Source organism: Terrapene carolina, unplaced genomic scaffold, assembly GCF_002925995.2.
Source record: "Terrapene carolina triunguis isolate 2854851 unplaced genomic scaffold, T_m_triunguis-2.0 Scaffold42, whole genome shotgun sequence".
NCBI lineage: Eukaryota > Metazoa > Chordata > Testudines > Emydidae > Terrapene > Terrapene triunguis.
Window position 1 is genome coordinate 42,914,858 of NW_020664393.1, and position 16,741 is coordinate 42,931,598.

General features: G+C 38.3%; 1 protein-coding gene across 1 annotated transcript in view; it reads right to left on the reverse strand.

Annotated features, from left to right (window-relative positions):
* Window positions 1-11,417: 11,417 nt before the first annotated feature.
* The window catches only part of MCPH1 (microcephalin 1), a 226,286-nt gene continuing 220,962 nt past the window's right edge, over window positions 11,418-16,741 (reverse strand). The window contains exons 13-14 of the mRNA XM_024223031.1: window positions 16,276-16,513; window positions 11,418-11,634 (exon numbers count right to left, since the gene is read on the reverse strand). Coding sequence (XP_024078799.1) covers window positions 11,579-11,634; window positions 16,276-16,513 — 294 coding nt within the window. The 3' untranslated portion in view covers window positions 11,418-11,578. The remainder of the gene's footprint in view (window positions 11,635-16,275; window positions 16,514-16,741) is intronic.

The following is a 16,741-nucleotide window of genomic DNA, read 5'->3' on the forward strand; positions in this document are numbered from 1 at the left end:
TAACTAACCCCATACATTCTAAAAATCAACTCTACCTATTAAAAATAGTAAAGTAAAACTTTAGTGCCAGTCACTGAAAATTCAGGGCAGAAAATAAGTAGTATGACTCTCCCAGCAATTAGTTAGAATGGTAGGACTTGGAGTTTGTGTTGAACATTTTGCAATTATAGACTCCTCTTTTATGAGGAGACAGCCCACAAGGTGAGTGGTACTGGGAAGGGATGAGACACCACAGGCCATCTATTGTGGAAGGAAATTCTCCTTTATCTAGCCAATGGGAGTGAGACACCAGATGAAAAAAGAATTAGTGGAGAGAGGAAAGCCAATTTAAATGGAATTCCATCAGCTTTCTTTTGGGTGCAAAAATTAGCTCCACTTAGCTGACATCATTAAAGGGAAAAGGTGATAACTCATGTGCAAATAAGTAGACACTAATGTTTTCCTCGATCTGACCAAGATCCCTCTCAGATTTTGGAAGGTACTTCAGATTCTTAAACCTTGGGTTGAGTGATGTAGCTATCTTTAGAAATCTCATATTGGTACCTTTGCGTTTTGTCAGATCTGCAGTGAAAGTGTTCTTAAAATGAACATGTGCTGGGTCATCATCCAAGACTGCTGTCAAGGATCCCTCCCCACTCTGAACATTAGGGTACAGATGTGGGGACCCGCATGAAAGACCCCCTAAGCTTATTTTTACCAGCTTAGGTTAACAATACACTGCCACCACCAAGCGTTAACCAAATATTTAGGGAGAGCCACTTGGAACTCTGCCTTCCCCCAAATATCTCCCAAGTCCCTAACCCCCCTTTCCTGGGCAGGCTTGAGAATAATCCTCCCCAAGCCCTTACACCCCTTTCCCTGGGAAGGCTTGAGAATATCCCCTCACCACTTAGTCCTGGTGAACACAGATCCAAACCCTTGGATCTTAAAACAATGAAAAACCAATCAAGTTCTTAAAAGAAGAATTTTAATTAAAGAAAAAAGGTAAGAGGAGTACCTCTGTAAGATTAGAATGAAAGATAATCTCACAGACAATCAGACTCAAAACACAGAGGGTTTCCCTCTGGGCAAAACTTTAAAGTTATACAAAGAACCCAAATTTATCCTTCCTCTTATTTGCAAAAGTACTCACAAACAAGAAAATAAAAGTAATCTAATACATTCCTTCTCTAAATATTCACTACCCTATGGGAGTGGGATGGCTCCTTCTTTCCCTGTCTCCGGCAAAAGCACACACACAGCACAGACAAAAGACTTTTTCCCCCTTCCAGATTTTAAAGTATCTGGTCCCCTTATTGGTCCTTCTGGTCAGGTGTCAGCTAGGTTATGGGAGCTTCTTAACCCTTTACAGGTAAAAGAGGAATTAACCCTTAACTGTATGTTTATGACAACTGCTATAACATGAAATATATGCCAGAATGTGAGTAAAACAGAGTAGGAGACATACAATTCTCCCCAAGGAATTCAGCCAGAAATTTAATTCTTGCATTATTATTTTAATGAGTGTCAGCAGCATGCAAGCATGTCCTCTGGAATGGTGACCAAAGCATGAAGGGGCATACGAATGTTTAGCATATCTGGCACGTAAAGACCTTGTAGTGTCGGCTACAAAAGTGCCAGGTGAACGCCTGTTCTCACTTTCAGGTGACACTGTAAATTAGACGCGGGCAGCATTATCTCCCATAAATGTAAACAAACTTGTTTGTCTGAGCGATTGGCTGAATGGACTGAGTGGACTTGTATGCTCTAAAGTTTTACATTGTTTTGTTTTTGAGTGCAGTCATGTAACAAAAAAATCAACATTTGTAAATTGCACTTTCACCATAAAGAGATTGCACTATACTACTTGTATGAAGTGAATTGAAAAATACTATTTCTTTGGTTTGCCATTTTTACAGTGCAAATATTTGTAATAAAAATAACAATATAAAGTGAGCACTGTCTACTTTGTATACTATGTTGTAATTGAAATCAATATATATGAAAATGTAAAAAAAATCCAAAAATATTTAATAAATTGCAATTGGTATGCTATTGTTTAACAGTGCGATTAACTGTGATACATTTTTTAAATTGTGATTTTTTTTTTGTTAATCACGTGAGTTAACTGCGATTAATCAACAGCCCTAATATTAATTTAATCATAAATACACATTTAATGACAAATAATCCCAAAAGAAACACCCCACCATGCTGCAGTTACAGGAAACGTGTGTTAATGTAACAGTAAGGTCAGTGCACTTCAGTAATGCTTTTCATCCAAAGATCTCCAAATACTTTACAAGCACGATAATTAAGTTCATTGTATGGATGGATAAACTGAGGTACAGAGAACATATATGACTTCCTCAAAGTCACACAGACAGCCAGTGGCACAATCAGGAATAGGACACAGAACACCTGTCAGTCATATGCTCTAACCACATTGCTGCAAAAACTACAATAAAGTTGCAAATTTGCACACACAAAAGTCAGGAGATGCAAACTTAAGCTTCTAATAGCAAGTTAAGTCTGCCACATTCCAAACAATGTATATTAAGTTATAAATGTAAAAGTTTAGTGATAATAATTTTATACATGTACAATTGTCTGATTTAACATTATTTGTATTGCATAAGTAGAGTGCCAAGCACTTTAGAGATGGATATAAAGACAACCTCCAGACCCCAAAGTCCTTACAGTCCAGAGAGACCACTTAAATAGACAATGAACAAACATAAGGAAGAGGGTGTGGAAATTGACAAGGTAACATAATTGAATGGTGATGTTTAGCATTTGTCTTAATAGTTCCACATTTTTATTTTGCTTTTTATTTTTATTATAAATAAGGTACTATGATTCTAGCTGTCAGTTAAACTGTGTCAGAGTGTTACCATTGAAATCTTCAAGAGTCTGAGGTCTTTCTGGATTCAAATTTGCACCCCAAAATCCTTCAGTAACTTCCTTAATTATGGACCTGTAGATTCAATTGAATAACTATCTTCAAGAGATACCCAAATGTGGAAATGAAAAAAACATGGAAAACAGAATCGCCCCCCACCTCCACCTTTCTAAAAGTCTAGACTCCATTATTTGCATCCCATCTCTTTTATGTGGGGCATCAAAATGTTCAGCATCATTACAGTCATTAGAGACATTCCTCTTTTTATTAAGCAAGAAACAGAACTTAGCTGGGAACAAAATAACAGCATTGATTCCCAGACTAGAGAACTCTGCTTTTAGTGACAATTTTTTTATTCAAGCCTGTGTTGCCTGGGCAATGTCTGGAAAAATATAAATTCTGTTCTTTAAAGAGGAAGTGCTCTGTCTCCAAACTTCTGAAATGGCTATCTTTGTGTATTACTGAAATATGATGGCGAGAGTGTCCAAAAAGCATATTTCTAGTCAGGAGAGTTTCAAATGGGTGTGAATTTTAAAAGTTATTCTGGGAGATTCAACCATCAATGGGGGTGTATCAGATTTCTTCAAGTGTCCATTAAAAGTGGCATAAGAATTAACTCTTTCAAACCTCTTCACAAAGGTCAAGTACATGTAAGTTACAGTTTATTGTAATGGTCTCAAATGTCTTGGTTTTCCTATGCAGTAACATACTGGGCTAAATTCAGAGCAGGTCTGAATTTGCCCCACTGTCATTAAGAAATGCACTATGTTGCTGCTAGAATTGTCTGTTATAACTTATGCCCCTGAATTTTCTCGATCTAAAAGTTAAGATGCAGAATTTCAGACTTTGGTTCAGTTTACTCAGTGTAGGGACAGACACATCTTCATTTAGCATCCAGAGTGTTACAGGTCAATTCACTTTCAGTCCCCCATGCACATCATTCTTTGTCTTTAGGTTTATTCCAGGACTCAAGTGACCACTCTACAGCACTTCTTCTGATTGAGCTTTCTGTGCCCCTGACTTTGAGTGACTAAAGCAGAAGGATACCTATGTCTCCACTCTGAGCCATCAAAATCTGAAGGGTGGCTTTCCTTCTGACCCTCCCCACCAAAAAATGTCTTGCAGTACTTACCCCAAATGGCAGTCAACATTTGAAAAAGTTCCCTTCAATACAACCAGACATATGCAAGATAAAAAACAGGGAGAAAATTCAATTAAAGGTTAAGCAGAGGGGCCAGATGTCTGCTACATCCCCATTGTGACATGATCTTTTAACAACAGGCAAAACACCTGGAACTTTGGATCTCTCCAGTGAGTCAGCAGCACCTGGGATAGGTGAGACTTCTATAGATGCTAAGTGGTGGCAATCACAACTTCATCATCTGATATAAAGTGAAATCTCTAGGTGTATATATCATGAGACTACACAAAGCCTCATTGGGATAGAATACAGTCTTACAGCATTATTTATTACGTGCTGAAAACAGGCATAGAACTGTACAAAGTACAAACATAAAGACAGTCTTGCCCCAAAGAGTTTACATTCTAGACGACACAAGAAGTGCTAATTAAGAGGAGGTAATTTAACAGTTTATTTTAGAAAATATATAGTAAATGTCTTCTATTATTTTTCAACGTTTATATTGCAGTTGTGGCTAAAGGCAACAACCAAGTTGGATCCCATCACAGTAGGTATTGTAAAAACAAATAATAATGCCCCAAAGAGCTTACCATCTAAAAGACAAGACATAACAGGCAGAGAATACAAACAAGTCATGGGGGGTGAGAATGGGGTAGACAAGGCAACTGATCTAACAGAATGTGCACAATTCTTAGCCAGTCAGTAGCACTGATTACAGCTCTCCACCTGCCTAGCCATTATCAGGTTGCAGTTTACTGTCTGCATTAAGGAAGAACTGATTTTTAAGGAGGGACTTGAAGGAGGTGGTGGCTCTAAGGATTAGGGAACTGCTCCTAGGCACAAGAAGTGGTGTGTAAGAAAGCGCTTGTCAGAGAAGCAGAGAATCAGGTGATCAAGGTTGGCATCCTTGTGGAGCAAAAATGGGAGGTGACCTGCGATAAAGAAACTGGCCAGGTAGATAGGGTCAGACTAAACTGTGGACAGCTTTGTAAGTAAGGACAAGAAATTTGTCTCTGATAAATTGGAAGAAAGGGAGCCAGTAAGAGGGACTTTAAAGGGTGAGCTCACAGCAAAGTCAGAGCAATGAGCCCAGAAAAATGATCTTAAACAGCATCATTTCAACTGGACTTGAGTGGGGAGCAATTCCAGATACCAAGGCCAGTGAGCAGGGTTTGGACAAGCGTTTTGACAGAGAGGAAAGATTAGATCTTACAGATGCTGTGCAAGAAGGGACAAGATTTAGACATGATCTGGAGGTAAGATTCAAAGGAGAGGGATGAGTCAAAGATGGAGCCAGGATTATAGGACTGAGTGACAGACGATCATGGAATTTTGTGGGCATTAAGGAAAAAATGGGGTTTTGGAGCAATTTGAATGAAGAGAGGGTGGGGCCTGACAGAATAGGATATACTGGTTATAATTCTTTTTGATTTAAGCAAAAGAGAGTATGTGTATACACATGCACCCATGTGAATGAACCTGCCCTTTTGCCGACAAGTCCTCATTCTCTGTTAGCAGGGTCTGTGCGACATCCTTATGTAAAGGAAGTTCTCCCACCTTTGTCAAGGCTAATTCTTCCCTGTTTACCCTGTGTTTCAGTCTGTGATCTTTTGATATTTAGATGTAAACATCCTGCATTATAATTTAGACATGATGTCATCTTTGGAATCAGTAGACAATTTCTCAGTGTGCAACAGCATGGAGTAAGCTTATTACTGTCTCCTTTTCTACACATTGTACCTAATATGTATTGAAGTTCACAATTCTCAGATTGAAAAGCTGCTTTTTCAGGTTTATCCACGAGACAAAATTTAATTTCCACTGGTCATAATGTTAAAGTAACTATATTTCTTTAACAATTTCACTTTATATCAGATGATGAAGTTTTGATTGCCACCACTTAAAGGGTAGCATCTATAGAAGTCTCACCTGCCTCAGAAGCTGGTTATTTACTGGAGAGATTCAAAGTTCCAGGTTCAGGAGTTTTGCCTGTTATTAAAAGATCATGTCACAATGGGGGGGTTATAGCAGACATCAGGCCCCTCTGGGCATTTCATCCTGAACAACTCAGGGCAAAGCACTTCCTTCAACAATTCACTTTCTGTGTCTTTTCAGAACCATAATAAGATGGTCTCATACAAATCTGTCAAACCCCCCCCCCCCAAAACCCAATAACAACAATAACCCATAAACTCATCTTGGCCTGCAACACCAACCTCTGAGTGCACCCATGAAGAGGAGGAAAACATATTTTCACCAGCAGCACAGAGCTGGAAAATACACACGTGAAACCATTTTCTTATTTTCACTGGATAAAGAAATACTAACATTTTGGCAAGTGATGAATCTTTTTTAAATAAAACTCCTCAGATCTCCTTAATGATACTTGAAGTGCTATCCACACAGTAGAAACCACCCTCACAGTCTGAGAAGACTGAAGTTGAAAGCTGTATAGTAACCATAAAACTATTTGGTACAACCCCCAGATTTTGATTTCCTAGCAATGTACCATAAACTATGTCATGTTAAATTTGATGGCATAAATGGGCCCAGAGAGTCAAAGGTGTTAACATGAGCCTGTCCCTGTCCAACACTAACCAGTTAAATATGGTTTGAGTTTTGAGTACAGAGACTTTGGCCCCCTAGCATTTAAAATATTTTTAAAAAATATTAAAGGGGGGGAAAAAAAGGAATAACTAAATTAAATGATCTCTAACCCCCCTGCAGGATCAAACCATAAAGAGTTCAGTTCGGTGCTATTCCTTATCTTTAAACTACTAATTAGGAACACATAAATCAGTTACAGAGGAGACTTGTGGGGGTGGCAGCCATGATGGTGAAACTTGCTTCTTTCAGTCCAGCTATCCCAGGTGTTTTGATCCTCCCTTCCCAAAGTTTCTTTTTTAAGGATGGCAAAAAGGGCTGGTGGGTAGTATAGGCCACCCTCTCATTATTTTGTCCACCAATTAGGCCTAATTTCTGACACTCCAATTTTGGTCCAATAATTTCCCATTCCATTCTCCTTTGTTTACCACTCACAATCTTGACATAGTCCTGGATGAGACCTTTGTTTGGACTAATTCATTCTGTATTTAATTTTTGCTGACTTTTAAAAGCCATTTTATGTAACAGGCAGAGTTGGACTTTTGTTACTTTGTACAATTTAGAGAATAGGCCTCTGCACAACAATTATCAGATAGTGCTTTGGGGCATTGGCTCTCCAGCAACACGCTGCAAACCACCAGATAATGCCTCTCTGCAAAGGAAAGCCACTTCAGAAACTTCAAACAAACCTTTGGTACCCCGTTAGTGGTACCCCATCAACTCCGCAGCCTTGAGCAAGAGTTTAAGCTGCCAGTTAGAGGCCAGAGCACTGTCTCATATCTAGGCCAACAACAGAACTATGTTCTGCTTTGCCAGCTCCCAGTAAGAGCTCTATACAGAAAGCATAGCTAACAAGTTTAAAATACCATCTGCTAGTTCCCACCTAAAGCTTTAAAATACCATAAGGTTGAATGTTTGTACTATGCAGATAACGTTCCAGAAGAATCACCCGGTTACTCTCACCATAAGAAGAACTAAAAATGGAGAATAATACTAAGAGAAAAAAAATCACTGCTTAACACACGTGGTACACAGCTTGCAATTTGTTAACCTGTTATTCGCCCTTTCAATGAACAAACCAGACTCCAGTTACCACAGACACTCAAACTTCCATATTCTCCAGTTTTCAGCCAGACTTCTTTCTATTTCTGAGTTGTTAACTTTTCTTGACCACAGGATTCTAGCTTATTCAGCCGAGTTAGTGTTTCTGTGACACCTCCGATCATGCTTTGGAAACGATACAAACCAAACTTCACTGACTGCCACTCTTCTTACTCAGAAATATTAATTAAAAATCCTTTTGCTACTGAGATCCTAAGTGCCTTCACAGAGAAACAAGCTTTAGAATTAATAATGGCTTTCTGGCTCAGAATCTGTTGATAGTACCTTTCCAGATGATGCAGTCATCCTGGGTACTGTTTCATTAAGACACAGGAGTTTCTTATACGGGAACCATAAATAGAACACTAAGCTACATAACACATTTTACAAGCATTTTTATTTAAAAAGTAATAACCTCCAAAATGTGGCCCCTCTGGATGAGTCAGGAAAATAAAAACATAAAAGTAGCTAAACAAATCTGTGCTTTAATAAATCCACAACAGATGGCTCCTATATTAGCAACAATGTAGCCATTTACAGGCTTGTTATCCACTCTATATCCTGCCCAAAGGCATTTATAATCTAAAACTGCTTGCAAGGAAATAAATGCCCAATCCACCCACCTACCATTAGTTTCCACTCTTGCCATCAAAACACTCTTCAGTCAATCTTGTATTATTAGCCACTGGGGCTGTAAAGATGATGTTTTAGGCCCTATTTTGTTTTGGAAGAAACCCTTTTAGAACGATGCAGGGTGCGAGGAGGGGTGAGCCACTATCTGCCAGTTGATTGTTTGGGACCCAATTCCGGAAAGCACTTAAATACATGCTTATGTTCAATTGACGTTGAACAGTCATGGAGAACAGTTACTGAATAGCACAGGAGTCAAATTTCAGTTAAAGCTCTCATGAGTGGATGACATTGTGATCTGGAGTCAGGGACATTTCTTTTCTCTTTGATTTCAGCAACGATCCTAATATGCAATTTGCTATAGTGAACAATACTGCACAGTAGCACTGACTGACTTAAGGGCTTGTGGACATGCAAACGGAAACCAGTGTGTAATTTTTTCTTGTTAATGTGTGTCTTGTAGCTTCTGGGAGTCTTAATATTCTCCCTTAATGGCAGTCTTATTGTTGCTTTTATTCACATTTCAGTCTAAAAAGATAACGCTTCTCAGTTTTAATTCCAATATAAAAGACATATACAGTATTTGAAGACTAGTGGAGACAGTTTTAGCTGCTTTCCTCTCATCCAGTGTCAATGTTGTTGTTAACATAAGAATCTATATTTTATAACATGAATTCAGCTAATGATTACACATAATGCACCATGGCCAATGATGATAAATGCAAAATAATGCACATTGGAAAACGTAATTCCAACTAGACATATAAAATGATGTGGTCTAAATTAGCTGTTACCATTCAAGAAAGAGATCTGGCAGTCACTGTGGATAGTTCTCTGAAAACATCCACTCAATGTGCAGCAGAAGTCAGAAAAGCTAACAAAACGTTGGGAATCATTAGGAAAGAAATAGATAAGATAGAAAATATCATATTGCCTCTATATAAATTCATGGTACGCCCTCACCTTGAATACTCTGTGTAGATCTAGTCGCCCCATCTCAAAAAAGATAGATTGGAATTGGAAAAGGTACAGAAAAGGGCAACAAAAATGATTAGGCATATGGAATAGCTTCCATATGAGGAGAGATTATAAGACTGGGACTTTTCAGCTTGGAAAAAGAGACAACCGAGGAGGGATATGATGGGGTGATAAAATCAAGACTGGTGTGGAGAAAGTAAATAAGAGTTATTTACTCCTTCTCATAACACAAGAACTAGGGGTCAGCAAACAAAATTAATAAGCAGCAATAAAACAAAAGGAAGTATTTCTTTACACAACAACCAGTCAACCTGTGGAACTCTTTGCCAGAGGATGTTGTGAAGGCCAAGACAATAACAGGGTTCAAAAAAGAACTAGATAAGTTCATGGATGATAGGTCCATCAATGGCTATTAACCAGGATGAGCAGGGATGCAAAACCATGCTCTGAAGTGTCCCTAGCCTCTGTTTGCCAGATGTTAGGCATGGGCAATAGAAGATGGATCACTTTATGATTACCTGTTCTGTTCATTTCCTCTGAAGCACCTGGCATTGACCACTGCATGTCCACCAATGTTATATATGCCATCATGTGCCAGCAATGCCCCTCTGCTATGTACATTGGCCAAACTGGACAGTCACTACGCAAGAGGATAAATGGACACAAGTCAGATATCAGGAATGGCAATATACAAAAACCTGTAGGAGAACACTTCAACCTCCGTGGCCACACAATAGCAGATGTAAAGGTAGCCATCTTACAGCAAAAAAACTTCAGGACCAGACTCCAAAGAGAAACTGCTGAGCTCCAGTTCATTTGCAAATTTGACACCATCAGATCAGGATTAAACAAAGACTGTGAATGGCTATCCAACTACAGAAGCAGTTTCTCCTCCCTTAGTATTCACACCTCAACTGCTAGCAGAGCACCTCACCCTCCCTGATTGAACTAACCTCGTTATCTCCATACTGATTTATACCTGCCTCTGGAAATTTCCATTACTTGCATCTGATGAAGTGGGCATTCATCCATGAAAGCTTATGCTCCAATACTTCTGTTAGTCTTAAAGGTGCCACAGGACCCTCTGTTGCTTTTTGTCAGAAGACAGGATACTGGGCTAAATGGACCATTGGTCTGACCCAGTATGGGCATTCTTATGTTATGTCCACACTGACATTTGAGTCAGTATAAGTTATGTCGCTCAGGGGGGTGGCTAATTCACATCCCTGGGTAACACAACTTATGTCCACGTAAGCCATAGCGTAACCATATCCTTAGTGTTTTTATCATTGTGTGTGTTACATATTTACAGGGCAGATACGAAGACAAAGTTCTTGGCCTCAAAAAACTTCCACTCTAGATAACGATGCTGAGATTTTCAAAGCAACCTAGGCAATTTGGATCACTATCAATTTTAATGAAAATTGGGCATCCAAATCCCTGTGTAGCTTGAAAATCTCAGCTTCAGTGCACAAATACAAGAGAGAACTAGAGCAGTGCGATGAAATGGTGATGTTTATGAAGTATGTATCTTGTTAGCTCTGTGATTTTTGCTTGGAATTTTTTATTTTTAGTACAGAATTTCTATTGTCTTAGTTTAACAATTCTCTGAGGGGAGGAATGGGGTTGAAAGGCATGTGTTATATGCTGCAGTGAAATTATTTGATTATCCATTACTTTTACTGGTGCTCATATGTCATCCCATAAATATGAGGTTGTATAATTATATCTAAATATATACTACATACTAAGTTCTAAAAGAAAATTAGACATAACCCTGTGCCCACTTAAAAACGGTCTTCAGACTCATTTGTATTTAAGTTTGGAATTATTATACCAAGGTAATCTTTTCAAAAGCACCTAAGTGACAGGCTCTTAAGTCCAAAAGGGGACCTGGGAGCCTAAGTCACTTAGGTGCTTTTGATAATGTTGCCTCCAGTGTATAATGCTTGTACATGAGACCAGAATTAGGCCCAAAGACTTGCATAGTGTACAAATAAATACAAAGCAAAAGGATTTTTATTGGGCAAATACCTTATTACAAAAGGCTAATCAAAGGATTTCATTAGACAGACACTTAGATGAGACTCACCACACTATACCAAACTTTTGGCTGTATTTAAAAACCCATTACTGTCTCTTTGTAAAATCTTTTATTCACTGTTGGTTCAGCTTCTTATTTAATCAAAAACTGGACACCTTTACTAATTTCCTCACAACCATAAGGAGGGTCTTGAGTTCGCTCATTGCTGGAACATGTAGTTTTCCAGAGGACATATCCTATGCTGAGTGACTGAATCTACAGGAAATCAAAAAGAAATATGTTATATACTAGCATATTGGGATGAATACATAGCAAATAGCTTCTTATTAAAAAGGTGCTCTTATATGCTTTGTATAACACAATATACACTACTAACAAAATAATCAACTCAGCAGACTGAATTTTTGGTATAAAGTACCTTTGAGGAGCTGAGAACATAGGGAGTGAGAAGGACCATAAAGATCTATACTAGTGGTATAATATGTACACTGCACACACCTCCAATCTCCTTTTTTTAAAAAAATGTATTTCACTCTCTATCTCTCAGGTATCAAATGTGTGATTGATTGTAGGACTAATTTATGCAGTAGCGAACAGCTGGCATTAGGTGTGGAAAGCAGAACGTTTATAACCAGAAACTAACTAGATTACATAAACTAGGGATACATTCTGATAACAATAAGAGCCTCAAAATTGGATAAATCCCTGAGTAATATATGTCTAGCCATTTGACTGGATTTGTATTTGTACAAATCTGATATCCCACATACTTTCAATATTAGATTATAATATATAATTTTATGGGGTGGGGGAGGGATAGCTCAGTGGTTTGAGCATTGGTCTGCTAAACCCAGGGTTGAGAGTTCAGTCCTTGAGGGGGCCACTTAGGGAGCTGGGGCAAAATCAGTACTTGGTCCTGCTAGTGAAGGCAGGGGGCTGACTCAATGACCTTTCAGGGTCCCTTCCAGCTCTATGAGATAGGTATATCTCCATATTATATAGATTGGAAGGGACACATTTTCAAACAGGTCTGTACTCAGCCTCCACTTTTTCTTGGGTCTGTACGTACACTCACAACTTATAGGTACACATACCTGTGTGCGCACTTTAAATATTCTAGGTGTAGATGAACAAACCTAAGTGTATACCTAAAAAACTTGCATCTATTGGAATTGATTTAGGATTGGATTAATTGATATGAGATTTTGGGTCAGCCCATTATAAAGATATGGCCGTTTTGCAAAATTGAGAGCCTAATTTGGATGTTGACAGCCCCTCCTGCAAACTTCAGTAATGTTTGGATTCAGAGATCTGGTTCAGGCCCAACTCTAAAGCACTACAAAGAGGTGAACTACTTCATTACAACTAGACATGGCAGAATTAAAAAAAATTTTTTTTTATAAATTTGACAGACTATATCAATGTTCATTTTAAGCATTTTTTTTATCATTGATTTGAATTTTTACAATTCCCATAGTTTTGGGTTTTAAACTTTATTCTATTTTTTTAATTTAATTTTTTTATAGTTGTGGGAGATTATGGGGGATCAGACAATCATCTAATGACAGTAGATGTTGAGGTTAAAAGTTTTATAGATGTTAAAACACTATTTTCAAAATATATAAAGGAAATATCTTTAAATTAAACTCTAAGTTCTCAAGCAGCAGTTTTTTACTTTGCCTAGCAGTATTTTTTCTTTGGTTTGTGTGTGTACAGTGAAATCTATGTTTACCAACATTTACTGACAAAAATCTAATCCTTCGTGCCTAATTATAACAGATTAATTCAATATCCCTAGCAAGATGAAGGGGAATGTTTTAAGTGGCAGCTAATTCCAGCTGAGACTGGTTTTCAAAGAGCTCCACCCACACAACTCTCACAGCAGGATACAAAGGGACAATATGTAACTAATGAAAGGCAAGCAAGGCATTATATAGAACACTCTCACAGCTTAACATACAGAGCAGGACACTTAGGGCATGTCTATACAGGGATAAAAAACCCACAGCTGGCTCAGGTCAGTTGATTTGGGTTCACTGGGCTCAGGCTCCAGGGCTGAAAAATCGCAGTGTGGACATTCGGGCTTGTGCTGGAGCCCAATCTCTGGGACCCTGCGAGGGTGGAGGGTCTAAGAGCTCAGGCTCCAGCCTGAGTCCGAACGTCCACACAGCGATTTTTAGTCCCACAGCCCATGCCCCACGAGCCCAAATTAGCTGACCTGGACCAGCCGTGGCTGTGCCATGGATATTTTATCTCCGTGTAGTCGTACCCTTTCCTACTGAGGGCCGTAAATGAACTGTTTCATACACAGTAATTACCAAGCATTCTTTTAACAGCTTGATTTTCTTTCTGCATTGGGAAGGAGATCAATTAAATGAACTAAAAATATTTTCTAGCTCATTTATTTTTTACACGCTGACAGCGTGGGTTGGTGCTGTATAAGTCCACGCCTCATGGAATTTACAATGTAAACAGACAACTGGCCTGAGAGAGTTTCTGCTTTGAGCTTGGTTTCACTGTCCCCCTAGGTTCTATGGAAGAATTGGGATCCTCAATTTTGGATCTTAAGAATCTGGCAGGAGAGGCTATACAGTGCACCATGGAATTCATATAATTCAGAATTATATGTATATGAAATATTTTTAGAGATGAGCTAAAGCTGCAAAAGCACTGATGTGCCAAAGCACCCTTCTTACAGGCATAGATTCACCCAGTGAGAGGTGCTAGTGCACTGCACTCTTTCTAGATGCTGATGTTTTAAGGCTGAGGGCCTGGCTCACCATCCTTCCATGGTGCCAATGGATTATGTACCTAATGGTTCAAGTACTTGTACATATTTTTACTTTAATGATCATTTCTGGCAGTCAGGTAGAGGACACATCTCACCGCCAGAGCCCCTGGTCTCTATATATTTTAAGGCTCTTGTGCCAATATTGATCTTTTATTAAAAATTGTCTGGAAGGTGAAACAATTAAAAAAATAACAGAAGTCAGATGTTTAAAATGGAAGAATGCAATTATAAGGAAATCATGATGAGGCTTTATTGTTTGAGCAAGGACTATTGTATTAATTTCATCATCAGAATTTAATATAGTAGCAGGCTGTACTACTTGAAAAAGGCACAGGAGAAAAAGTGGATCCCTGGACTAAAATTATGGACCAACGCGAAAACAACACAAACATTACTCTCCACACCCATTGGTTATGCATACATTGTTAAATGGATGTTAGAGTGTCAGTCTGGATTATTATTTCTGTCCATCTGAAAGTTATGCTTGAAATACTAATATGTCCAAGTGTATTGTTTACTTTACTACATCACAGTTCCAGTCTTCTCCTCATGCCCTATTTCTGGTTCTCTGGAGTTCTTACATACCATACAATGCTGTCTCGTCTTATCTTTCCTTTTTTTGACACAGCTGTTCTTTAATTCTGTTATGACTTTAGAGAGTGTCTTTCACATTGCAGATCAATCTAAATAGGAACTCACTTGTCTTTCAACTCTTTAATAATTTTATCTTTTATAAAGTATGAAATATACTTTTGTTTTGACAAGTGTTTTCTCCCTTACAACCCAGGTTTTCTTTCTGCTTCAACCTTCAGCAGTGTTCTTACTCAGACTTTGCAACATTATGATCAGACTGATTTATTTAACAAATAGTATCTGAAAGCTTTAGTATTTGCTGTAAAGCAGAAAGTAAAGCTAGCTTATTAAGAAGACTGTTATTCAAAACATAAATATCTTATTTTCTTGTGTTGTATTATGCAAAAAGATTCTTTTTAGGAGGAGAAGACATGGAGCTAATCGAAAAGATAAATACTCTCAGGACTGTGAATCCCAAGTAGATCACCAAAAGTTTTCTTCTGTGGGGATATTGCAAATGTACACTCAATTTACAGCAAGAACATCAAGCTTAAAACTAATTTCTATGGTGTCTTAGGAAAAACCACAGGACAAGCAACTCCCAGGAACTCAACACCCACAGATTTTAGCAAGAATTTTTCTTCAAGCAGAGTGATAGTCGTAGCAAAGAACATTTCAGACATGCATATTACATTACATATTATATACTATAAGGCAGATCCTCAGCTGGTGCAAAATGTCAGAGCCTATTGAAGTCAACAGAGCTATGACAATCTGCACTAGCTGAGCATAGTCCCCACATATTTTTATAATCTTGAAAGACAAATTTTTCACCAGACATTTCAAGAGAGTGGTTCCTAAGTGTTTTCTCATAACCTACTTTAATTAGACAAGTATCACATTTAAATGAAACAACTCCCATGAAATATGGAGGGCACAATTTGAAGTAATTTGTACAGCACTATGCTAGGTCCAATTCATAAAGGTGGGTCCTAAGATCAACACAGCCCAGCCCTAATTTTACCAGAAAGTCCCTGACAGGATGTAGTCAGGTCTTCCTAAAGGGTAACAACTGTAGCACAGTCTGTCCATTCTCTTCTCTCCACACTCTCCCTCTGGTAATCTTCCGCCCATACTTAGGGCTTGTTTATATGGAGCAGCAATGCTCAATACGAGGATGCAATTTCTAAAATTCACTTGTGCATTAATTGGTCTGTGTAAACCCTGCTGGTACATACTAAAAATTCCCTAGTGCTCTTGAATGTAGTGCACAGCACTACGTTAAGGTCCAATAGGAACTTTAGTGAGCAGCAGCAGGGTTTACACAGACCAAGTGCATTATACTAAAGCGCAGTAGGGAACTTTTAGTACACAGCAGCAAGTCTACAAGGACCAATTAATGTATAACACATTAGTGTGCTTTTGAAATCACATCCCCCATATGGCATATTACCACACTGGGTAGAAAAACCCTTAGCACATTTGAAAGCACATTTCATAATATTATATTGAGCTGAAATTAAATCTCTTACCTAGTATCCATTTTTCTGATAAATATTTTATTTCAGGTTGCTTCTTTCCCAAATATTCTCCAATGTAGATTTTGGCCTGTCGCAGGGTTTTACATATTTTTCCTCCACACAACTGTACAAGTTCACTTAGCTTGTCACATGGCGGTTGACTGGCAAGAGATATAAACATTACAGGCTGACTTGAAAAGAGGTCCTGCTGATATCTTCCTGATGACAGGTGGCGTTGAAGTCTGCAGATCTGTTTTTAAGGAAACAAGGAAATTAAGAACTAACATGTTTCAATTTCATTTATAAGCAGCAAGTGAAGCTAGTCTTTGCATTTAGGAAAAGAATTTCAGGATATGAAAACAACTCTTTACATTCCCAAGTAAACTCTTGGGTAAGTCGTACCATGATTAGCTAACGATCACTAGATATTTATTTTTTTATTTATGACTTTTTTTGGCTTGATACAAAAGCCAAAATA